Raw genomic sequence first — 25,029 nt, 5'->3', positions numbered from 1 at the left:
GGAAAGAACTTAACAAAAGCATAACATTTACATCTAAAACAAACCCCTTTCCGCACCCTCTTTCATTATTTAATCAAAATAAAAAGGCGACCTAACCTCTCTTTTCTCATCATGCAAATTGAGATGAAGAAGATGCATGTCTCAACTTAACCAACTCATTTACAACAAAATTAACTTCTCTCTTCCCTTAATTTGGGTGCACATTTGAATAGCGCAAGTTCAACTTGATTATTTACCAACTCTTTATTTACTTTGCTGGTAGCAACAACCACCAAAACATAGAGCATTAAAACACCATTTGAAAATTGTCCCCAAAAGAAAAGGAAATAAAAATAAAAAAAACACCAGTTGAAGATTTGGTGTGAGCCTGACAACCCAATTTGTCCTTTCAAGAGGAAAGAAGTAGAAGATAATTTTTTTTTTTTGGAAACAGAAGACGATTCACATTCAGATAAATGCTCAAAGGAATTTCCCCAATCAGCTGTACTGGTATTATACTAAATATGCTCTAATAGTCAATAAAAATTAGAGACATAAAGAGAGGGAAAACATCAGAGAGCTCTCAAGGGATTAATATCAGCAATCTCCATCTGATTTCTCCCCCACTCAACTTAGAACTACATATTACAATTTCATGACTCCAACTAATCAATCTTATTTCATCTCCAAGCTTCTGTAATCCAACACCCCATTTTTCAATCCCAAGAAATCATAAGCAATATTACTAGTGCCAGCACTTGTGGCACCAATATTATCAATCCCACAGCTACTGCAACTCTTTGAGTCCTTTAACCCCAAACTGCAAGAAAAGCAGACACCTCTTCCCCCACTCTTCAAAGACTCAGCTGGTTTGGCCTGGCTAGGAGGACTAATTCTAAGCTCGAGATTCAAATCTGGACACTTCTCTTGAACTGGGTTGTTTGAGTCTTTGCTGCCCACAATCCCAATACTGGTGCTGATTTTCTGATCTTCTTCTTTAATAATAGCAGAAGAAGCAGCAAAAGAGATAGTGGTGGTTGTGGCAGAGTCCTGAGGTGTTTCATTGAGTGGTCTGTGAGTTGCAGGGTCAATACCTCTTGTCAAAAGCTTCCTTCTTATATGGGTATTCCAGTAGTTCTTTATCTCATTGTCTGTTCTTCCCGGTAGTCTCCCAGCAATCAAAGACCATCTGAAACAGAATCCAAACAAAACCCATTAATGTTTAAGAACTCAAAAGCTTGTACACAACTTGAAAAAGTGTGTGTCTTTTTGTTCTCATAGTGGGACGACGAGGTTACTAGTAAATAATTTCCATAGCCCTTACTTGTTCCCGAGGAGGCTATGGAGCTTGATGATGAGCTCATCTTCTTCTTCAGTGAAATTTCCGCGCTTGAGGTCCGGTCTGAGGTAGTTGATCCACCGCAGCCTACAGCTCTTGCCGCAGCGAAGAAGGCCGGCTGCTTTAGGCAGAGAGCGCCAGCAGCCTTCGCCGTGAGCTCGGATATAAGCAATGAGGCGATCATCTTCTTCTTTGGTCCAAGCTCCTTTGTTCGTGTGAGCCTTTTCACAGCAAGGAGATCTCCCCATTAAGCAAGTTCAAGAGTTGGAAGTAGCTGTTGTTGTTGGCTTTGGTTTTTATTTTTATTGTTTTTTTTGGTAGCAGAGCGGTGATGGAAACTGGAAATGGTAGAGGAGTTGCTATTTGTATTTGCTGAAACATAAAGGTCGGCCCTTGTGGAGGACTTGGCGTATGATTTTATAGGCTTTTGACTAAAAGAGAGGGAGAGAGAGAAGGGACCCTAATTGCTTCTAGATGCGAGTTGGTGAGACAGGTTAGAGGGAGTGGCTGGTGGCCTCTCTTCACTTGATGATATTATGGCATCAATCACATATAATAAGTTAAAGGGACATTAACTGAGGCCCTACAGGTAACCTTCAGGTAGGTGTAAAGTAAAGTACATATAATATGAGAGAAGATGGGTGAGATTTTTCGGGTGTGTTCTATAATTGTTTTAGAGTTTTAAATTTTGAATCGTTAGATTAGTTCATTGTGTGAAATATATTGTAAATAAATTTTTAATTTGGAAATTTTAATAATTCAGAACATCGTAGAGACTTCTTTTCTAGAAATTCTTTGTGATCTGCTGGTCCAAAAACTATAGAATAAAATAAATTCGAGTCTGTCTCACTAGACAACATAATATAATTAAAATAATGGTGTAGTTGGTAGGTAACCAATTGACCATATACACTGGCCATGAGACTTGATTTGAATTTTGACTCTTTCAACTGGTTTTAGCTTTGAATTCTTCAGAGCTTCCAATGGAATGTCATCATGAGCCAGCTGATCAGTAAATGTAGATTGCAGGAGGTAGAGTGGGAATTACAAGCATATGTTGAAGTGAGGCAGATTCATAAACCAATGAATTCTTTTATAAGTTTGTTGGTAGTGGGTTTTTGGGAAGAGATGTCCCAATTGGTTTGGCTATTCTTGTGCATAAGTCCAGGGATGGTAGTTGTGGTTCTTTATTCTATTGATAAATGCATGAGAGAGAGAGAGAGAGGGCTTCTAGAAGAGTTGGAAGAGATGATGAAAATAAAAGGAGGGAGAAGGGTATAGGAAAAGGTAATGAGTGTGGTTGTAGTTGAATGTGGGCTTTGGTTCACCCTCCACTTTTCCTTTTCATCCCCAACCTTGTGGTGCAAGTTTAGGCAACAAAAAGGGGTAGGGTTAGGAATGGGAAGGTGTTGATTCAACTTTTTGTTGTTATCTCCCTTCTCAATTTGCATATTATTTGTTACCCACCACACTACACCACAACTGCACTCTCTCTCTCATCATGAAATTCAAGTGGAAGGTAGGAGTTAAAAGGATCATGGGCAGAGGTTGTTTTCATAGGGGGGAGAGTAAGAGAAAGGTCCACTTGTATTATTGTGTGTATTTCTTTCACCTACCTTTTTTCATCCTTTCTGAACTATCCTGGCAGGCACCCTTGTCCAAAGTCCGCCCCTTTCCCTCTGATGTTGAACCCTTTGGCATGATTTAATGATTTTTGATCTCATTTCCCCACAAACTACTTGCTTTCCTTTCCTCTCAAAACCCACCTACATAACCTCATCCATAGCCCTTGCATTAAACCCATTAGTCCATAATCTAGCAACACAAAAATCCCACAAAGACAAAAAAGCATAATCAAGAAGATGTAGTTTGTTAAACTTAGTAATAACTAAAGTGCAGAAAGTACTACTTTCTTTTCCTCTCAAAACCCACATGTATAACCCCTAGCTAGCAGATCGAAGAGGGTGCCTCCATTTCGATTCATTAATTAAAATACTCAATAGATAAAGTGTTCGACCAATTATCTTAGAGAAATTAAGACAATCATAACTAAGCAAGCAAAAGATAATAGCATGTAACTCATCGAAATAAGATGCAACTAGAGTGGTAACCTCTCCAGCAATCTCCATTCTCAACGAATTGCACTCAATGATAGCACAGTGTTCGGTTGTGTGGATGACACCGGTGATTAAGCAGCACAATGGTCTCTGTCCGCAACCGGTTTTTCCTACATTAGCACATGGACGATGAAGCACAATTAGACAACAAACGTGGAATAAAGAATCAAATCAGAATTAGAATTAGGTAAAATTGGTTAAGGGACTTGATCAGGGTCTCTCGTGGTTCTGGATCGAGGAACAATTTCACACTATCTGTGGTGACCAGCCAGCACATTAACACGTGGAGATCATGCATGTGCTTAGGTATTGAGCAAGACTCGTGGGACAGTGGGGGACTGTCCTGTGAAACCCTTTACCTACCTCTTTGGCCGCCCTCCCCTCCCATGTGGGGCTCTTTGTACCAAAGCAGAGGTCTATTTTTCAATGACCCACCAAATGGTGGATAAACAGCTTCATAAAAATTGGGGTTCCTCCTAATAATACGTTCCTAGTTTGGAACCCATTTCGATATAGACAACACACAACAGCTTTTCCCTCCTCATTAATTTCCAACGATATTAGGGGAGGCTGGACTTCAATCCAGTTCCTCAAGATGGCAACCATCTACTATCAGTCTATCACCAACCAAACCATGTTTTAGGGATTTAACCAAAGACAGGTAAGCACATAAATGACACAAAGAAGAATGACAACCGGAGCGAAGTAGGTCAAGTACTCCATCAGGAATAAAGATTCCTCGGCGGATCATACCAGTTTACAAAGCAGGTGCTAATCTGATGTAAGAACTAAGAAGAAGAATACTGAAAGAAACAAATCTGTTGAACAAGCCAGTACGCCTCATCATTCGATAACCAACTTTTTTTGTAGGATGTCATATTCTGTGATTATAACTACTCAAGTCAGCTGTGCACTATATTGTTTACTTCAAAATGACTCAAAGTTTCACTTGTATGTTTCTAGTAGTAAATGTACCAGCTAAGCTGCACTGAAGGTATAGGATTTTAATGTTATCAAATATATGAAGTACAGACCTCTCTCAATCTAAGTGAAAGAAAAAATAAAGAAACAAAATTCAATGTCACTTATTCATAAGGGATCCAGAGTAATCAGCAAGCAAGTCTACATTCTTTTGCGAGCTTCATATAAGTAGCCCAGGATCACGACAGCAGCACAAACTGCAACTCCAACTGCGCCTTGTGCTATTATGGTGCTATCCTTTGCAATAATCTTGGAGGAACTTGTAGTAAACCCAAGCTCAGAGAGTTTCTTATGTGATTCAGCATAATCTCTGAAAAATGCCTCCTCATCCTGCCAGATGCCAAATTTTAGCAAAGGTGAAAAGAGAAAGCATATCAAATAGAAACATATCACAATCAGAACAGTATTTCCCATCTCTTATCCTAAAATTCTTTCCCTGCCGTGAATCCCTTTTCAAGGTAAACTCACTCCTAATCCATGTCCCATGGGGAATTTTGATACCCCATCCTTACATGTGCGAACTCCTTTCTTTTCCATATAAACATGGACATTTAGAACAGTAATTGATCTATACGATGTGAGTTCTAAAACGAAGAATCAAATAAAGCATTACCTAACTTAACGAATAACAATGATACTTTATAAAGTAAAAATGTATGAAGACTGGACAGCACAGGTCACCAATCATCCTCATCTCCATCAGTGAATCACCCATTTTGGGCAGGGACTAGAACCCACCAATGCGCATCCCTGGCTAAGCATCTCACTGAAATAATTCATTTCATTCAACAGAGAACCAGATTGGGAGAATCATATTCACTCCAAATGGTTCCCAAAATAACCTTAGTGATAGCAAGTGCGAAATTTAACCAAATTAGCCTCATATTAGAAGTGGCACAGTCACCTGAAGAGCTCTTCCATTTGCATAGTACAGCAATGAGCCCAGTCTAACCCAGTATTAATCAGTCACCACACAGCAAAGTCCATTATAAAATTGATTACACTAATAAGTAGCGGATCATCAAGTTTATGTCAATGCAGAAGTCACAGGGACTTTCATTTAAAAAAAAAAAGTCGCAGGGACTTCATAAAACTTAGACCACAAGCAACAATAAAAGAAAGCTATTACACTCGAGTGCGCTCCATTCCTAGTTCATAAGAACAAAAGCCTTAATCCAGACCAAAACTTGTTTTGGTGGGATGGTTTACAATTTACCAGGGGTTAATAAAAAGTAAGCCCTCATATAAATAGCTCAATCAAACTCTACCAATTTCCAAGTGGTTCACAGGTTAGGGTTGACCAGATTATGAGCCAAGGGAACATCGGTGAGGCACATTTGATACTTTGGTAAAGGTAGCACCAACTTCTATGTAATAGTAAAAGTAGTTCTAAAAGTTCCAAGACTGTTAATCAAGCAGGGCTGTGCTATGCAACCTTTCAAGCAGTAAAATAGAACTAAACAAACTCAAATTACCTTTGCATATAGCTCAACATATTTACGGAACTCAGCATCATCTAACAGAGCTGTATCTGATGGGAGTTTCAGCAATCCCTCTGATTCCCCTTTCAGCAATTCTCTGGTATCAACAATGAGTACACATGCATTCAGAATTTCAGACCAAAATGGAAAGAGTACAAATGCATGACAGACATGCATGCATAATAATATGAAATTATGAAATTTTCATTGTCATGTTTAAGTCTTACACGAAGTATGAGTTATCAAACTTCAGGGGTTCCTGAGTCCAAGGACCATCAAAACCAGATCTCTCTGGATGTGCCCTTCCCTATAAGACCATAAAAGATTAACAGGATGAGCATGTAATCTATCTAATACCAAAGAAAAGCCATAAAGAGAAACAAAAGGAAGATTTACCAGCGTATGAGCCCCAGAGAGTGCAACAATATCCTTGTCCGATAACCCCATTCGATAGAAGATGTCCCTCAGATGTGGTGCACCTATAATTGGAATTCAATCGACAGAAGAAGAATTCAACATCCAAATTTCTTAACTGAAATTGCACAAGCAACGCAAACAAACAAACAGGCATCTTGATAAGGTGCCCTGGAGGGGAGGCGTGGGGAGAGGATGATTGAGTTCAACATGGAAGCAAGGAGCTTCTAGAAATGAAATGGGTTAACAGGACACAATGCATCCCAGTGCTTCAAAAATAATTCTTATAACTTGTAAGTATATTTCAGAGTGTATTTGAAGAAAAGCTTTACTTCCTAGTTTCTCAAAGAACATCACAGTGTTTTGACAACAAGGAATAAATAACATCAGGAAAAAAAAAATTTGGAAAGCCTGAGTTGTTGTTGTAATGCAAGAACAGCATTTTGACGCCTAGTATTAAGCGATGTAAAGAAACTGTCCACAACTACAAATCAATGACAGTATAGTTGCATTAAAAGACCACCATATGTAGGACCATGCACTGTGGACATACACACAGGTGACAAGTGACTTGCATCACTTCAGTCTCCCCGTGCATCATATATATATATATATATATATATATATATATATATATATTTCACAATTTCACCTCTAAACTACATAAAAGAAGACCTCAGTACCAAATCCATCCCATCACGCAATAATGCAGACTTCTATCGCATGGAAACTCAAGCTGTGTATACAGAACAGAAATTGGACGAAAATGATGAGTTAAGTTGACATGATTGAGATGGCAAAATAAGATCTGAAATGCTCTCTTCTTTGTTCTCCTCATCTTGCACTACAACAACACCAAACAGAATGCTAATATATTACAGAAATGTTATTATGAACTGCTCATCTAGTCTAACTAGAAGATTCCAAAACCTCAATGGATAACATTCACGAATCTACGATCCACTCAAGATGCTAGTATAAAGCAAACTGGACAACCAATATATTTGCAAAGGTTGTATAAAACTTGCAAAAAATATCTAAGGTATTGCAACAGACCTCTTTTCGCATCTGGAAGTCTTCCTTCCTTGGGAGAAATTTTTGAATCCTAAGCATAACAACAAGACGCTTAGATAGAAATATTTAACAAGCAATTATGAGGAAACTAGCTACTTTCTTGAAATAAGAAAGAAGTGACCAGTTCATACCTTCCTGCCAGGAGTAAAATCAATGGTGGGGCCTCCAGTGACCTCAACAGCAACAACACCAGCAAGCTAAAAATAAAGTAATTTTGTCCTTTAATAGCTTCATTGAAGAATCCATGCTACCTCTAAGAAATTTAAGGAAAACACTTGTATTATCATTTGCAAACAGAGTCACTTTTTAAAACTACAATCACCTGGTATAGGTCTGCATAAGTAATCCTTCGATGCTTAGACTTCACTTCCTCTGACATCAGAAAGAGAACCACCAGCCATATAAGTATAAAGAATAATGTACTGAAATAATTAGACATGACTAACAAATGCATTAGTTACTGTAAATTTTAATTATACTATCTTACATTATAGCCAGAAGCATAGAAATTTTTACAGTGTTGTTACAAATACACACATTTGTGACAACTGAAATATAGACATGCTTATGTTATTAACTTATTATCATTCCCCTGTACAGGTTCTTGTTACAAATGGGGGTCTAAAGCTAACCAAACCAAGCAAATTCCTCCAGTATTCTCCGTTACATATACAAGATAGTAAAACCATCTAAAACCCAAGAGAATATCCTGTCAACAAGTTCTTGAGCTATCCGAATTGCAAACAAGATCGGTAGTACAGTCCACTCCATATCAAACAACATTTCTATCTTTGCTCCCAGTTCACAGCTAAGACAGAATACATTCCTCAAGAAAATAATTACAGGTATGCAAACAACAATCACAAAACCAATTCTCACTTCTCACATACAGAATTCACCAAGATCAAGATTAACAAGAAAAATAAGTCAATCAAAGATTCATATACGAACAATATGAACATACCGCAAAAATCAACAGCTTTCTTCAATCCACTATTAGAGCCATGAGTATACTCTTCTTCATTCCTAATGGAACCGTTAGGCCCACCGGTCTTCGTCTTCGCATCGTAAGTACCAGCATCGTGCCACCTACAAGCATTCACATCACGGCGATTACAATTCAAACAAAATCCGTACAAGTAATCACATGCAAGTATTAACACAGTTACGTTGAAGACGCAGAAAACGAAGAACAAGCCGAACGGTCTTCATTCAATTGAGAGAGAGAGAGAGAGAGAGAGAGAGAGCGTACGCTAGTCGGAGCATGATCGGAGCGCAGTCTCTACTGGAAATGAGAGCACGGAGATCACGGCGCGCCTTATCGATTTCTTTGAGGTAATCTTTGTCGACGACCGGCGACGCCATCGGAGCAAGGACGAAGGGCTACTGCGGCGACTCGGAGTGAAGAGGAAACGATCAGAGAGAGAGAGAGAGAGTGAGAGTAACGAGAGCGATGAAAGAGAAATGGCTATAGACAAGAGTGAGGTAGTTAGACTTGATCACGCGCGCTCCACCAGCCCCATTGGATAACTTTATTTTTTTTCATCCATTTCTAGAATTTTCTGACCCAAGAAAATTCATCTCTGAATTTTATAACTCTTTGCTTACGTCGAAAAATAGTAATTGAGACTAAAATTCTAATTGGGAGATTAAAATAGAGTTTTGTTACATATGTAATCTTAGTCTAATGAGATTTTCTATCTACTAGTGAATGAGGTTTTAAGTTCAAATCTCTTTTTCAAAATAAAGGAAAAACAAAATTACAAGTTTGAGAGTCAAATTCAGACACATAACTTTAATCCACGCTCCATAAACTTCCCCTTGTATATAGAAGAGTGTTAATTTCCACTAATACCTAGAGCGTTAACTTCCATCGATACCTATAAGAGCAACTTAGGCTCCATTTAAGTGGTACCTAAAAGAGTACAAGCAGAATAGCATATAGAGAAGTGTACCTTAAAATCCTTTTTTTTTTTTTAATCCTCACCCTAATCATCCCCTGTTGCTAATGAGATTTTAAATCGTGACATTCACGGTGTTAGGTAGATCAGCTAACAAACATGCCAAGACTCACCGACTACTTCAAAGGAACTTTTATAATTCATTAAAAGCACTATTAGTACTTTCATCCCCCCATCTCTAATCGTAGTGAAATTTGAATCCGTAATCTACATACTGAACAATTTTGTTTGGGTTATAATAATTCGAGTAAGCACGAAAATTCTCTAGTTTCTTCAACTCAATTTTTTTTTCTTTAACCAGCTTCTAAATCTGCTCAATCTAGTCTCACAGTTCTATGAGATTACAAAATAGAGGGTCCACTAAAGCTTCTTCTAATGTGTTATCCAAAGACAGTATATATGGCTATTGCTTGATTACACAACAGAAAAATAAGGACATACACAAAAGTCAATTATATGAATCTCATTGTGACAAAAAGAAAGATGTTGTATAGTTCCCATTACTTCCGTGTGAGCATCTCGAGTACTTTACTTCCCATTACTTCCGTGTGAGCATCTTCTTCACTAAAGTAATCGATCACAGCCAACCCAGATCTATGCTAATACATGAGCAAAGCAAACCATGTAGTATCACTTTGCCAGTAGCATCATTATTACAACCATGTACACGTAGAAGAAGCAAACCGATATTTGCTTAGGAGATAGTATAGGAATCCTATTTCATGTGGTGTGATAGTATCAACCCTGTTTCAAGCTTAAAAGAAAAAAGTAAATGAAAAACATTCGGCTCATTCAGCAGTTCTCCATTGCAGCTCTAGCTGGACCTGTCCATTCTTCGAGTCTATGAGATGGTACTTCTGGTTAATTCGTCTGTTGGAAATGACGTCAGAAAGACTGATTTGGACATAGCCCAGAGATTCCTGATTCCAAAATGGTTTCAATCATGTATCATAAACAAAACAAAATGTGAAAAAAGAATTTTGTAGGATCCAGAATTCAAGTACCGGAGATATTCCCAGCATGCTACACTAAATCAGGGCAGTAGAAACACAAGGTTATTGCATCGTTTTTATTTTTTTATCAAAGAATATTGGGGGGAGGGGACTTTGACCTTAGGACCTTTGCCAACAAACCATGATTTGCTTTCTGTTCTAAAGCTATGCCATAGATTATCAATATGAACAACGGTTCAAGAAGATCCCACAAAGGGATATCTAGTCGATATAGATAAGGTAAAATGCAGTTCACTAAATCAGGGCAGTAGAAACACAAGGTTATTGCATCGTTTTTTTTTTTTTTTATCAAAGAATATTGGGGGGAGGGGACTTTGACCTTAGGACCTTTGCCAACAAACCATGATTTGCTTTCTGTTCTAAAGCTATGCCATAGATTATCAATATGAACAACGGTTCAAGAAGATCCCACAAAGGGATATCTAGTCGATATAGATAAGGTAAAATGCAGTTCACCAAAAATTATATTTTAACAGATCACTCAAAATGCAGCATGCTTGTCCTAGCAGTGACATACAATAGAATCTACAACTGTTCATTTTTGTGCAATATATAGTTGCATACCATGTAAAAAACAAATATGATCCTCACCTTTCCATGCAGCAGGCCCAATTTTGATGAGGTACTGACAACCTCTACATGTAGTTTGTCGTTAGTGGGAGGTTCTTCAAGCACAAATTTAAACTCTTCTTCCCATCTTGGATCTCTACTCTTCTTTAGGTGCTGCATAATCAAAAAATAAGATCATAAGCATACATTATGTGATAATCTTAGAATCTTACAATTTCTGAATTTTTTTTATTAACAAGATGGACCATTTAGAGAACAACTTTGTACAGTTTCACCATTCAAGTAAAATATAAGCATACATCCTATTCTCTGGCTGTGAGTCTGTGTGTCACATGCACAAAAAATGAAAAGAAAAAAAAAATCCAGAATCCAGCCTCTTTCAATATTTAATAATCTCGTTAAAGACTCCATTGTCCCTTACCATCTTCTGACAGAAAATATCACCATCAATGTAACTTTGAAGGATAACATACATTACCAAGATTTACACAGAGTTGTACATGGTATAACCTATATATTCAAGTGAGGAATGCATACATGCTATTCTGCGGCGGTGAGTAAGATAGGCACAAAAATCTATTAAAAAAAAATCCAAAATCCAGCCTTTCACATATGAACATCTAACAATCATGTTGAATTGATACTCTTATCCCTTGTCATCTTTTGACAGGAAAAACAGTATTTACACAGGCATATAGGGTATAATAGAGATTAACTAGTTTTACACAGGCATACGGTATAATACTTGGCAGAGAAAAATCTACACTACGTTCAAATACTGAAAGTTCAAAAGAGCACAAAAGAGCAAGTATATCAAAATCAGGATACCTCAAAAAGAAAAATAAATAAATAAATAAATAGGGTAAATTTTTATTTTCAAATGTTCCGAGAACCCTCATACCTTGGTCCTTCTTTCCTCCCCTCTGAGAATAAGTCGCACAGATGGATTACAATGGTGCTTTCCTTCAAGATCTTGACCTTCATGAACTATGACAACAAGCAAACCTCCACCAGGTGGCGTTCCTTCAGGAGCCTTCTCTAATGTCTGTGTTTCTTCATACCCTTTTTGCATGTCCTCCTCTTTAAAGGGTTTATAAGTCAATTCCAACTCAAGCTGCCCACGGTTCTTCTCATTCTGAGGATCATTTAAGTCCATAGTTTTAAGGAGGTCCAGAGTCAAAACTTTTGGCTCATTATGGGGGAGGTCTTTCAAAGGTATTACATTGATACCCATTTTCTCATGTTTTCCCACCTAAAAGAAGGGATAAAATGCTTCAGACATACATAGCTAAAACAGAAAACATGACTTCTGATTGATAAACTGGAATATTATACCTTATCCCAGTCATAAACTAAAAATTCTAAAGCCTGAGATTGTGGGTCTTTGACAACCATATTAAATTCCTCATTCCATTCAGGGTTCAGGTTCTTCTGCTTAACAGTGGTCTTCTTTGATGGCATATTGCTCTCTGTGAGCTTTAGTTTTACATAAGGGTCTGAAGCACCAAGAAGATCTTTCTTTCTTAACTTCATTGCCCTCAGAACCTTCACATGGAGAAGTCCTACAGGCCTGTTAAAGGCTCTGCAAATTCAAAGAACTTTTGTCAGCCAAAAGAAGCAACAGAAAGTACTTGCCACATATTTCAGATGAATGCCGAAACATACTTTGCTGGGTCCATTATCGGTACTTCAAGAGTTTTTGGCCAGAGATACATGTTAGCAACCTGGTCTTTGATAAGCTCCTGCAGGAGATTTCTAATGCAGTCAAAACCAATATTACAAACTGATAAGCATAACAGCAAGAGGAAGAAGTCTTCTCAAAAAATCAGCACACGTATGAAGTGATGAATAAACAGGAACAAATCATTCAACTTCCCAGGCAAATGGAGGGGTCACAAGAATAAGAAGATCAAACCCTACACTCTCCATAATCGATCTACACACTGATCTATAATAGTTGAAACCAACACAACTTACCATTTGCTTTGAACCATCTATACACTAGGTTCATATGCATAACATATGCATTAGTATAGCTAAGAACCCCTGGAAAATACAAAACTAACACTTCTAGCAACAACTTGGTCACCAGAAAGCCAGTTCTAAGGACCCTACTCCAGAGTAGGACTGAGAGATGCAATGAGAAAAATATTGCTAGCTCATAGATCTTGAGAATGCATTTATCCTTGAAATGTATTCAACTCTAACCCCCTGACCCAAAGAATGAAGCCCATTGACCCAAGAAAATGAAAGATCTGCCAATACATCCCTATTGCCAAAGTATCTTACTGGGGAACTTGTCTTTAATGAAGAAATCTCCAATACTTCCTCACTAAACGACATATCTGCCTATATTTTTTTTTTTTGACTCCTGGTATATCTCCCATGGCTGATATTTTAATCCATACTCTAACCTCTATTGCATTCTATCCGGCACATGAATCTATTACGTGTCTGCATTCATATGCTGCGCGTACTTACAATTTCAAATATACACAAACATTTTTCAATCTTTATACATATTGCACCAAATTAATTGTGAAATAACTTCCCTATACTGGTCAAACAGGTAAAATGAGTTGATGACACATTGATGCCAAATACTATAAATAAAAAGCATAGTAACTCCCAAAATGATATTCATAATAGCTAGTAAAGGATGATTTTAGATGAAATTAGAATACAGTTTGCATACTCTCATGATCAGAAGTAGTATTTCATCTTGAATGGGGATACATAACCCATATAGTAATGATCTCTCAATCAGGTTTCTAGCATGAATTATAACCAACTAGGCTTAGCAAGTGCACAAGTATTTTTCGAATGGGGATACGCCTCTGCAAATGACATCCAGAGAAAGTAATAGCACCTGGACAAATCTGTAAAGGCCAGGTATTGACATAAGATCAACGCCTATAAGCTTTAATCCAAAGTCAACAAAAGGCTGCAAAAGAGAGGGAAAAAGTAAAGAATTAGTAATAATATATACAGACTATTCCAGCAGGTAAACCATACTGAATAGATTTACCAAAAAATATTCCTGATGAAACACAATCCTGCAAATACCAGGATAATCTGGACTTCTGAAATGGATTTAAACGTGTAAAGTAAAACATGTATGATATGGAACTCCAAAAGGATTCTAGAATAAAACAATATAGCATGGTTAAAGCCATTAGTTATAGGTTAAAACAAACCAGATGACCAACTGCCCAAGACATAATTTAGCACTTGCATCATAGTAGCATAAAAAAGATGAAGATTCTTGAACAAAATATATAAAACATATCTAACATATATTCATGTAAACAAGTCCCAAATTAAAGTTAGATGCTATTGTTAGATATCTCTTTTAACACAGACCCTGTCCATGAGAGACACATTGATTTGGGCAAAACAAGGAAAGCTTGGAACCAAGGGCTTCAAAGTAATACGTGGTGCTGCAAAAACTTGCACATCAACCGCCTGAAATAAACCACACGATAATATATTAATAGAAGTAACTCTCACTGACTCACACACACACACACACATCTTAACTAACTCGAGCATTTTCTTAGCAAAGTAAGATGCAAGACCTGAACAGTTGCTGTCATTCCATATGCTTTAACAGCAAGAAGGACATTAGGATTTGCAGCCCATTTAATTGAGGGTTCCATAATCAGCTCCTTCTCATCAGTTACATAAACCTTCATACCTAAAGATAATAAGATGTAAAGAAACATAAATGCAGTGTTCTGAAAGTACATCAATATAAAAATAAATATATGTAACCACAACACAAGACCTACAAAGTACATTAACATTTAGTATATCAATTTTCAAATTATCTCAAGAAATGAACCATACGCAGTAATTGAAGAGGAAACAAGGACCACTAAGGTGCCTCTGATGTATGATAATAAATTAGCCTCAAAGTTAAACAAAGGATACCCTAATGTTCTAAAACTTAAAAAAGTTGGTCGTGAGAGAAACTCCGAAGAGAAATCTCAGGTCGGCTAACCTTGAAAAGTTGGTGGTAAGGAACCTAAAGTCAGCTTCTCAAATTCAACAGACTCAATCTTGTACTTCGGTATTTCCTCGGCAATAATGGGCTTTGCAATATCTTTAGCAGTTTTGCAGATCGCCTATAGAAGAACAAAAAGAGAAAGCCATGAAGCTTAACCAGAAATTCGAGATTAGATGAAAAACCCATAAGCTATGAATAATTAAAAATGATCCAAAAATATTGAATCACCTTATCAAGATAAGGCCACATATACTCAAGAAATTTGTTTAGCCAATCAACCTGCACAAGGACACAAGAAAATTATCAGCAGGAACATAAGTACTAAAACACCTATGCTGTTACAAACCACAACATATAAAGCAAAGAAATTTTTAACAGAGTAACTACATACGCGATCGTAGTCTGGATTCTTCACCCAAAGAGGTATCTCAGGAAGCATCCGCTCCAAAGTTTCGGAGTCTTGCTCAACCAACGGCTGAATTTCAGGGTTCTGAACAACAGCAATCAATTACCATTAAGCAAGGGCAGATACTGCATCTGCTTACATGAAACAGGCTGCATAATTTTTTCGCCAGTCTTTTTTCTCTATATACTCTTGTCAAACTTATTCAACACACACACACACCTGTTTGCCTAGTGAGCTGATAGTTTTGATAAACTTATTCAATCCATTTCAAGTCACTTCTATTCGTGAACCATCTAAGTTTCTCCGGACACAGTCCATGTAGATTTGTGCACTAAGATTACAAAATAAACAGAAATCAACGATTCTCCACAAGTACGGCTGAGCAAGTATACATGCTCTTATATGCAAAGTGTCCCTTTCCTAGTAAAACCACCTTGCATGCATGCTCTGCCAAGTCTCTTACTCTTTCCCAGCTATCATAACTGCAGCAATTTCGTGCTCGAAGCACCTACATTGCTTTGCTTACTTCATGTTGTACAGCTCACAGTAAAATCTATATGCCTAAGAATGCTGCATCACAGACAACTCGAAAACCGAAGCACATGCCTATAATCTATACACACACAAACACTCTAACATCCAATAATTTCCAGACGATTAGCGAAATGAAACCTATAATTCAATATCAGTTACAGGTTGAAATTTCCAACAGAATCAAACAACAAAAACAAATTAGCGAAATCAAATCACATCGTGTGGATATAGAACTGAGCATCCTCGGCGTGTTAAATCAAAATACAAAGATGAAACCCTAGAAATTGAAAGGAATGGATTGCATTGTGTGTATGAAGAAAGAGAGAGATTGAAGAGAGAGCGAACCTCAACATCTGAGGATTGGACATAGATGAAAAGGAAATAGCCGGCGACGAGACCAATCGAAATCCCTAGTCCGAATCCAAAGAGGCCAAAAATGGTGCTGAAGAATCCCATTTTCGAATCTCTCTCCCCTCCACAAACTTTGGCTTACTCTGAAATCCTCCACAAAATCCCCATTTTGCTTCTTTCTAACTCCTTCGGACCACTACGTTGCCTCAAAATTTCAGAATTAGAAAATGACTTAATTGTCCTCTGGGGGTTCGCCTGGGGGAGGGTAACCTGGTGGTGGCAGTTTCGGAACTAGGGGAGTTGAGGGGGAGTCACGCAACGAGGCAAAGCGTAACGTATTCGATTTGAATCAAATCGGTTTCCCCAAAGGCTCGGTTTGACCTTATTCTCGGACACGTGTCGGATTGTAGTTGGAGAGATGCCACGTGGAATAATAATATTCTTCGTCTGCTGGAAATCTCCTGCCAGTGACACTTCAGATGTGTGTGGGCTCGGGTCCCGGATCTTCCTAGTATAATCGAGCTATTATATTCTTCAAAATTCGTAGTAGATACGTATGGACGACTTCTTAGAAAAATAAAGGGATAAATGATGATTAGCTTTTCTACCAAATACTTCCATACACCCCACTAACTTTTCACACAAATGTTTTTCCTTTTTCTTCCCAACTTTCCAAGTCACTTAATACTAGCCTCTTGACACACACTCTGTGCGTGTCATTTGGCCGTTTAAAGAAAATAGATAAAGATTGAAAAACAAAAAAGAAAACAAATGGATAGTGGATAGTTATTTTCAATTTTATGGCTAATATCAATTTCACCCTCTCATGATGAAAATGTTGTTATTCTTCATATTAATAAACTATGGGCATTACAGGTACTTCAAAAATTTAACCATTCTCTACAGAATTGGCTTAATTAATAAAGATTATACTATTAGTACCCATTTTTATCTTTTACCATCCTTTTTAATATTACCGTTTCACTATTACTCTACTATTGTGAACGGCATTTTTAATTTTTATGACAGAGCGTGGTGGGTCCAAATCTTGAAGTTATTTGGTCAGATATCAATTATAGCTGAAAATCATTATCTATATTAAAAGGTAAACAATTAATTTTCACTATTAATAATTTCAATCGTTTCAAGGCTAGAGTTATTAGTTATTTATAGAGGAACTAGTAAAGAATTAGCAGAAAAAAAGAGAAAAGTTGAGACAGTTACAAGATTTTAGATCTAGACTAAGGAGAGAAACCCTAGGTTACTGAGATATTTCAGTTTGAGTTCCGCTCCCTATATAAAGGGCCTTAGGGTCAGTTTGTAAGGCATCAGAAAATTGAGCAAATGAGTATTCTCTCAAGAAGTAAGAAAGCCATAGTAGAGGTGTGCTCTTTCCTGTACGTAAGACCTAGTTTGGAGTAGTGTGCTTTTATTTCAAGTAAATATCTGTAATTATACTCATGGATAGCTAAACAGCTATTTAGCTGTTTACCTGAGAATGAGGCTCTAAATTCTTAGTTTGTAATTATGTTTAAATAAATAATTTCAGATTGCTCATCCACTTCGTCAATATTTCAAGTCTATGTTGTTGTTTTATGTTGTTTTTAATATGTTTTCTGCCTTTATCCTGTATAACCTTGAAGTTTAGATTTCCTGTTTCAAAGAAAAACGTCTTTTTTCACTTAGTATAGAAACAAGCAGTAGTGATTCCGTCTATTTTGAGTAATCGTTAGGTGAAAAGTTTTGGGCATATTGAAGGTTAGTCTTTTTTTCCTCTAAGTTTGAAGAACAAGTTTCTCTAAGAAATGGCAAGATTGAACTAAAAAGTCCACATAGGATATATTTGACACTACCCTAAAAAGGAATACTCTTATAGGTCTTTTCCTTTAAGATTTGTGTAAATGGACACAATACAAACTTGTTGGTTTGTTTGAGCAAAATACATGGTGATTTTGGGCATACAGGCAAAACCCAAAAAATAAATGATTTTTATTGCATTAACGTTTATAATTAATTAGAGGTGGTAAACAGGGTGGATCGAGCCCAATAGGGCTTCAAGCTGTGTATAGGTCGGCCAAAGTTGATCCATTTTTTATCAGGCTTGACCTCGAGCCTGTCTACAGGCCCAATCGACCAACGGTCCAAGCCCATAACGCTTCAAGCCATATCATGTCGGGCCAATAAACGATTTATCCTGTGCTTGGATCATGCCGAAAAGTACAAATAGTCGAGGCCAATATTATATATTAATTGCAAATTGTTGTGATTGATACAAGCTATCACCACAAATACCACCACCACTCTTAAAGACTCAATTGTACATAGTCCAATGACAAACCAAAACTAAAACCAATTTCCCACACTCTATTAATATATATATTTTTTTTTGCAAAGAAGAAAGATAAATAAGTGTTATAGGGTAGAGCATCAAACTAAAAATAATACATTACAAGAAGAAAAAAAAGTCATTTACAGCTTGCACAACACGCCATAAATGAGTTTTCATGACGTGTGGAAACATGTTCTTAAAGACCGCGCCGTAAATGACACTTTAAATTTATGATGTGCATTTTGCAAGTTGTAAGTAAGCTAAACGCACGTTGTATATGATTATTTACGACACACTCTTAATGCTGTAAAGTTAAGGTCTGGTGGTATTCTTGGGGAAATCCTCTATGCGTAGGGTACTGGTCCTGTGGATTAAGAATAAATCAGAGTTAGAATTTGACATGATTTTTTTTAAACTGCAGTAGTGTCAGGTTACTTGATTATTTTAAACACACTGTTCTCCAAGGCGTTCTTACTTAGGGTGATAGGTTCTCTAGGTCTCTAGGTAGTAGGTCGATTTCAACATGCCCATTATAGATTTATAGGTGAGTTACTGTGTATTGCATTCCTTTTTTTATTTATCTAATGAATTGACAACCCATTTAATTAAAAAAAAAAACACAAAAAGCCATTCCGGCTACGTTGCAACTAATATATGATTGCTTTCGTGTCCGGACCGCTTGGTATTGGCCAACATTCTGTAAATTCTTTATTGTTTTTGGTAGGAAGAAAATTTCACCGGTCACTTGAGACAAATTAAAATTAAGAAAAAAAGAAAAAGTCCGGGTTAGAGTAATTGGGCCCAAAAAGAAGATAAGACTGAAGTATAACCTCACCAAGTTTTTCAAGACCCATAGCAGTGAGCATATGAAAAAGACATATTTAACCTTACACCATGCCCCAGTTGCCAGAGATCATTTAGTCCCTTATCGTACTTACACTCATTGACGAAAACACCCACAGTCTAATCCCCAGACACGCGGCTATTGCAAGGGGCAAATTGGACATAAAAGACACCAAACACTAGTATATATATAATCTTCCATTTCCCAATCCCTTCTCGTTCGAAACCCTAAAGCTCAGTCTCCACTCTCCAGTCTCTACCAGCAGCAATGGCGCCAAAGTTGGATCCCTCGCAGGTCGTTGAAGTCTTCGTCCGCGTCACCGGCGGCGAAGTCGGCGCGGCGAGTACCCTGGCTCCCAAGATCGGTCCTCTCGGTCTCTCCCCAAAGAAGATCGCAGAAGACATCGCGAAGGAGACAGCCAAGGAATGGAAGGGTCTGCGTGTCACTGCCAAGGTCACCGTGCAGAACCGTGAGGCCAAGATCTCGGTGGTTCCCTCCGCCGCCGCCCTTGTCATCAAGGCCCTCAACGAGCCCGAGCGCGACCGCAAGAAGGTCAAGAACGTCAAGCACAGCGGCAGCATTAGCCTGGCCGATGTGGAGAAGATAGCCACCGTCTTGCAGCCGAGATCCATGGCGAAAGGCCTGGACGGCACGGTGCGGGAGGTTCTCGGCACGTGCGTGTCCGTTGGCTGCTTGGTGAACGGAAGGGACCCTCGTGATGTGCAGAAGGCGCTGACCGCCGCCGTCTACTGAGGTTGAGGTCTGAGTCGGCGTCTTTTTTTTCTCTGTTAATAAGCTAATTTAATTTTGATGATGTAAGTACTCTGGTTTAAGTACTCTGCTAATTTAGTTGTGGATGATGATTCTAGTCAGGCTGTGATAAATATAATCTGGGTTCTACATTATGGTTAAGTTGAATTGGTGCTTTATTCTGCTTGCTTTTGATTGGTTGGATTGAGTGTATTGTTTGCTTGCTTTGTGGTCATTTTTTGCTGCAAATTAGGCTAGTTTCTGTGTGGATAGATTAGTTTCTTTACTCGTGCCTCTTAATTATGGAAGCCGAGGGGAAATGTTGATGAGAACAAATTGAATGCTATTGCTCGATGAGTCTAGGGTTATTGATGACCCAATGTTGACATGACGTGATGCTAACTGTGGCATTCATTGCTTGAGGGTTGGGTTGATGCTTTTTTTTTTTGTTATTTGGTCAGTTGTTGATCCTCGACTTGGTAGATCCGATTGGTGCTATTGTGAGGTTTGTTTCGTACTTTGAATGGTCATCTGTTTATTGCAAAATGTGGTCATCAGTTAAATTATTTAATCTCATTTGCGAGTATGCTGCAATTATAGAAGTTGAAGAATATATCTTCAATCACACTATTCATTCTCTGTGCGACCTAGTAATTGGCGTAGCCACATATTGATGTTTCAAGTCTCCTGGGGTTTTACGGGTCCTTCCTGCTCCCTGTTTTTTCTTCTTTGTCGGTGTCTTACTCCATGGGAGGTGATGGAGAACATATAAATTTTGATGCTTTACTGCTGGGTTGAGTCCCAAGTGTTTGTTTTGGTGTTTAAATTTTTTATCAAAGCTTTTTTACGTTAATATTTTGTAATTGATTAATGTGAAGGGTCCAATTGTATCCTGAATTGAGTCCTGTGTAATATATTGAACAATTCCTTTGCAGAATCATATTGGCAGAGTTCTTTGTAGTAGTACCGTCGAACTTTGGGTTACCAACTAAGCATATAGATAGTCTTGCTAGGAAAATGGCTGAGTAGTCCCCGTACCTTCATTTATTTTGTTGGTTGTTGTATTAAGCTGCCCTGTATTAGTTGAGGTATGTCCGTACTTTAGGTACATTCAGGAATAGAGTATTCATATACTTTGTGTAGGTGAAGGATATGTTTGTTTTGGTTTCAGTAGTTCAAATCCTTGATCTGTTCTGGTAGTGTGTGTACTAATGATTGAAGTGGTTACATGTTTTATTTTGGAGAGTATTTATATACTTTGTGTAGGTGGAGTATGTGCCAAATTGTTTTGGTTTCAGTAGTTCTGATCCTTGATCTGTTCTGGTAGGTGTGTAATGAATGAGGTGGTTGCATTTTTTATCTCAACCATTTGTTTTCCATATGCCTTGAAGTGTCACTTGGGTGACAGCAACTCAGATTCTGAGTATGTTTTTCGTTACCGGTGGATTGATTGATTGTTGGCTTTGAAGCGTCTCCCTTTTCTCTCCTCCACATTCAGTCACTCATTTGCTTGTTCTCAAGGTGGACGAGATATTTCCGACAACAATTTTTCGGATTGGATACATAACATGGCCTCCTGGAGTTATGATGACCGTTATGAATGTCTAATGCCCTTCTCTCGTTTATTAATGTTGTATATACGGTTAGAAAATTTTAAGGTCGTATATTCAACAAATATGCCACTCATAATGACCTGAAATGAAAGACATTTCGGGTTTGTCTACGGTATAAGGGTGAAATCATGTACTGATTGAAAACAGAAGGGTTGTGTTTGCTCATAAGTTGATCGAGGCTGCCATGAATACCATAGGTAAATACATTTGTGGAGTAACAAAATCAGGCACAAAAAGCATGAAGAGGTTGAAACAGCTTGGACCCTGTCAAAAATCCTACCAAAATAAGACATTGCAAATCAAACATTGTCTAAGATTTTAAATTCTTGGTGTAAAAGATAAGCATGGAATCTAAGATGTCTCATCTGAGTTCCCTTTTTGAGATTTTCAAACCTTCCCATTTAGATAGTTACAAAACTTTTCTCGCAAGTAACACCCGTTTATACCCATGAACCTATCCTTATAAAACACTGACCAAGTAACCAGCAGACAATCAATCTTCGAGACCAGTTTTCTTCGATCTTGTTTTATGTATTCTTCTTTAAGTTCTTGAAACAATGGCGGGTCGTGCGATAGGGATTGACTTGGGGACAACGTACTCGTGCGTAGCAGTGTGGCAGCATGATCGAGTTGAAATCATAGTGAACGATCAAGGCAACAGAACCACTCCATCTTATGTTGCCTTCACTGATACTAAGCGATTGGTAGGAGATGCGGCACTTAACCAGATCATCAAAAACCCCACCAATACAGTCTTTGGTATGATCATCAATCTTATTCATCTCACATCCACAAATATATCAAATTCTAATTAAATAGTCTTTCTTTTTTTTCTTTTTTGAGAAGAATTAAATGGTCTTTCTTCTATAAATTGTATTATTATTTCCTGCAGCTGCGTTTTTCGACCTCTTTTTTCTTTCCTCAACAAATTCTTGATTACTAGGCTTCTGTATTGTGGTTTCGTAACTTTGGAAAGCCTGGGAATTAACCAGGTTATTTAAAGCTTTTGGCGATTGATTTAGGCCCTGCAGCTAATACTAAAGAAGCCACAAACACTTCTCGAGACACATTGTGGATATTCTCCTTGTCATTAAGTTATAATTTTGCAAAAGAAAAGAAATAAGTGCCTCAAGTAGCACTCGTATTTTCTCAGTGTTAAAAGCTGGCACATCGATCGGTATGAAAATCATCCCAACTTTTTTCCTAACCGACAAACATTGTTGTTTGGCAAAGCTAATTGAACTGGCCGGTTTGTCTCGTGCGTGTATTGCTTTGACATCGGCCTTATGCTTCATAAATGCCTGATTCTGTTCCACAAATTTGCCATTTGCAGATGCAAAGCGATTGATAGGTAGAAGATTTAGTTAGTGATGCATGTGTTCAGAGTGATTTGAAGCTTTGGCCATTCAAGGTCATCGAAGGTCCTAATGACAAGCCCATTATTGTTGTGAAAGACAAAGGCCAAGAGAAACACTTTTCTGCTGAAGAAATATCATCCATGGTACTATCAAAGATGCATAAAGTTGCTGAAGCCTATCTTGGATCAAGTGTAAAAAATGCTGTTATTACTGTCCCTGCTTACTTCAACAACTCACAACGTCACGCTACCAAAAATACTGCTAAAATGGCTGGCCTAAATGTGATTCGTATTATAAATGAACCGACTGCTGCAGCCATTGCTTACGGCCTCGACAAGAAAGCCGGTTGGGAGAGCAAAAGAACTGTTATGATATTTGATTTAGGTGGTGGTACTATAGATGTATCACTACTGGTAATAGGTGATGGCGTCTTTGATGTGATGGCCACCGCTGGAGACACCCACCTTGGAGGTGAAGACTTTGATAACAAAATGGTGAAATATTGTGCCGAGCAATTCAAGAGGAAGCACGATTTGGACGTTAGAGGGAACTCGAGAGCTCTTACGAGGTTGAAAAATGCATGTGAGAAGGCAAAGAGGAGACGGTCATTCACATCTTCAGTTGACATCGATATCGACTGTTTGGATCAAGGTATTGACTTCAATGCAACTATTACTTGAGCCAAATTTGACCAATTGAACATGAATTTCTTCAAAAAATGTATGGAGCCTGTGAAAAAGTGTTTGAGTGATGCTTGCATCGACGCTGGAAATGTGGATGATGTTGTTCTTGCTGGTGGCTCTTCTAGAATTCCGAAGGTGTAAGAGCTATTGCAGGATGCGTTCAACGGGAAGGAATTGTGTAAGGGCATCAATCCTGATGAGGCGATTGCATATGGAGCAGCTGTTCAAGCTGCAGTCTTAAACGGGTTTGGAAATCAAAATGGGAATAGGCTTCAAGATGCAGTCTTAAATGGGTGTGGAATACCGAATGGGAATAGGCTTAAGAACTTCACTCTCTCGGATGTCACACCTTTCTCACTTGGCACAGGTGTTTGTAGGCTTGATTATGATCATAATCATGATCGTCTTTCCGAATGTATTGAGATGGAAGTTTTGATTCCAAGAAACACCAAAGTTCCCTTCAAGAGGACCGAGTACTTTACTACCAAGTCTGACAACCAAGATAGCATACTAATCAGGGTATTTGAAGGTGAGAGTAAGAAAGGCTTGTATAATAACCTACTGGGTGAATTTGAGCTCTGCGACATTCCTCCAGCTCCCAAAGGTGTTCCTACGATTGATATTTGCTTTAATATTGATGCAGACGGCATCCTCAATGTCTCTGCTGAAGTCAAGTCCACTGGCAACAAGAAAGGGATTACAATAAACACCAAGACAAGAACCTCCTGATCATATAAAGGTGAGAGTGAGAGTGGAGATGAGAGTGAAGAAACCTCATATAATATCTTGATAGGTGAAAACGACCATCCTCCAGCTCCCAAGCGTGTTCTAAGTTGGATTACTGTTTAATTTCGATGCCAACGACATCCTTAATGTCTCTGCCGAAGAAAAGTCCACTGGCAACAAGAAAGAGGTTACAATCAACACCAAGACAAGAACCACGTTCTTTAGTTCTTTCTACGACCATGTGTGAGCTAATAGCTAATAACCAGTCTCAATTAATTGATCTTTTCGTTTAAGCCATTTTGATTAGCATTAGTTTGTTTGTTGTTGTAGGAAGGAAAGCACATGTGTTGATCTTTTTAGGTAGATAGACCAACTTTCTGTTCCGTACATATTGTGTATGCCTTTTCGTATCATTTTTGTTGTCATGACATTATTGTTTCCTTCATTTAACCCAAATATTTGGAGTACATCAAGTTTTTTTTTTTTTTTTATCTGAA

General features: G+C 38.0%; 4 protein-coding genes and 1 pseudogene across 6 annotated transcripts in view; 2 read left to right on the top strand and 3 right to left on the bottom strand.

The window, feature by feature from the left end:
- Positions 1 to 413: 413 nt before the first annotated feature.
- On the bottom strand, positions 414 to 1,778 carry LOC112174186 (myb-related protein 308). Its single transcript, XM_024311925.2, has 2 exons — positions 1,304 to 1,778; positions 414 to 1,168 (listed from the first exon to the last, which is right to left on the bottom strand). The coding sequence occupies exons 1-2, from the start codon at positions 1,564 to 1,566 to the stop codon at positions 655 to 657; spliced, it is 777 nt and encodes a 258-aa protein (XP_024167693.1). The 5' UTR covers positions 1,567 to 1,778; the 3' UTR covers positions 414 to 654.
- Positions 1,779 to 4,294: 2,516 nt separating this feature from the next.
- Positions 4,295 to 8,880, bottom strand: LOC112173456 (L-ascorbate peroxidase 3). Its single transcript, XM_024311088.2, has 9 exons — positions 8,638 to 8,880; positions 8,350 to 8,474; positions 7,708 to 7,757; positions 7,517 to 7,582; positions 7,368 to 7,416; positions 6,294 to 6,376; positions 6,125 to 6,204; positions 5,892 to 5,994; positions 4,295 to 4,746 (listed from the first exon to the last, which is right to left on the bottom strand). Exons 1-9 carry the CDS (start codon positions 8,748 to 8,750, stop codon positions 4,558 to 4,560), a joined length of 858 nt encoding a protein of 285 aa, XP_024166856.1. The 5' UTR covers positions 8,751 to 8,880; the 3' UTR covers positions 4,295 to 4,557.
- Positions 8,881 to 9,702: 822 nt separating this feature from the next.
- LOC112173034 (synaptotagmin-1) overlaps positions 9,703 to 25,029 on the bottom strand; it is a 37,265-nt gene continuing 21,938 nt past the window's right edge. Inside the window, exons 1-12 of one of the 3 annotated variants that reach the window (XM_024310579.2) lie at positions 16,224 to 16,436; positions 15,330 to 15,428; positions 15,167 to 15,217; positions 14,933 to 15,056; positions 14,508 to 14,626; positions 14,293 to 14,394; positions 13,799 to 13,873; positions 12,595 to 12,671; positions 12,265 to 12,511; positions 11,831 to 12,181; positions 10,951 to 11,082; positions 9,703 to 10,266 (exon numbers count right to left, since the gene is read on the bottom strand). In XM_024310579.2, the coding sequence (XP_024166347.1) occupies positions 10,135 to 10,266; positions 10,951 to 11,082; positions 11,831 to 12,181; positions 12,265 to 12,511; positions 12,595 to 12,671; positions 13,799 to 13,873; positions 14,293 to 14,394; positions 14,508 to 14,626; positions 14,933 to 15,056; positions 15,167 to 15,217; positions 15,330 to 15,428; positions 16,224 to 16,334 (1,620 nt within the window). In that variant the 5' untranslated portion in view covers positions 16,335 to 16,436 and the 3' untranslated portion in view covers positions 9,703 to 10,134. The other 2 variants (XM_024310580.2, XM_024310581.2) reach the window with 2 other exon arrangements.
- Positions 19,615 to 20,155, top strand: LOC112173036 (60S ribosomal protein L12-1). The gene has a single exon (XM_024310583.2). It carries the CDS (start codon positions 19,670 to 19,672, stop codon positions 20,153 to 20,155), a length of 486 nt encoding a protein of 161 aa, XP_024166351.1. The 5' UTR covers positions 19,615 to 19,669.
- On the top strand, positions 22,277 to 24,535 carry LOC112170726 (annotated as a pseudogene).

This window comes from Rosa chinensis, chromosome 6 (assembly GCF_002994745.2).
Source record: "Rosa chinensis cultivar Old Blush chromosome 6, RchiOBHm-V2, whole genome shotgun sequence".
Classification (NCBI taxonomy): domain Eukaryota; kingdom Viridiplantae; phylum Streptophyta; class Magnoliopsida; order Rosales; family Rosaceae; genus Rosa; species Rosa chinensis.
Note: the sequence above shows the minus strand (reverse complement) of the source record. Positions and strands in the feature narration are given on the sequence as shown.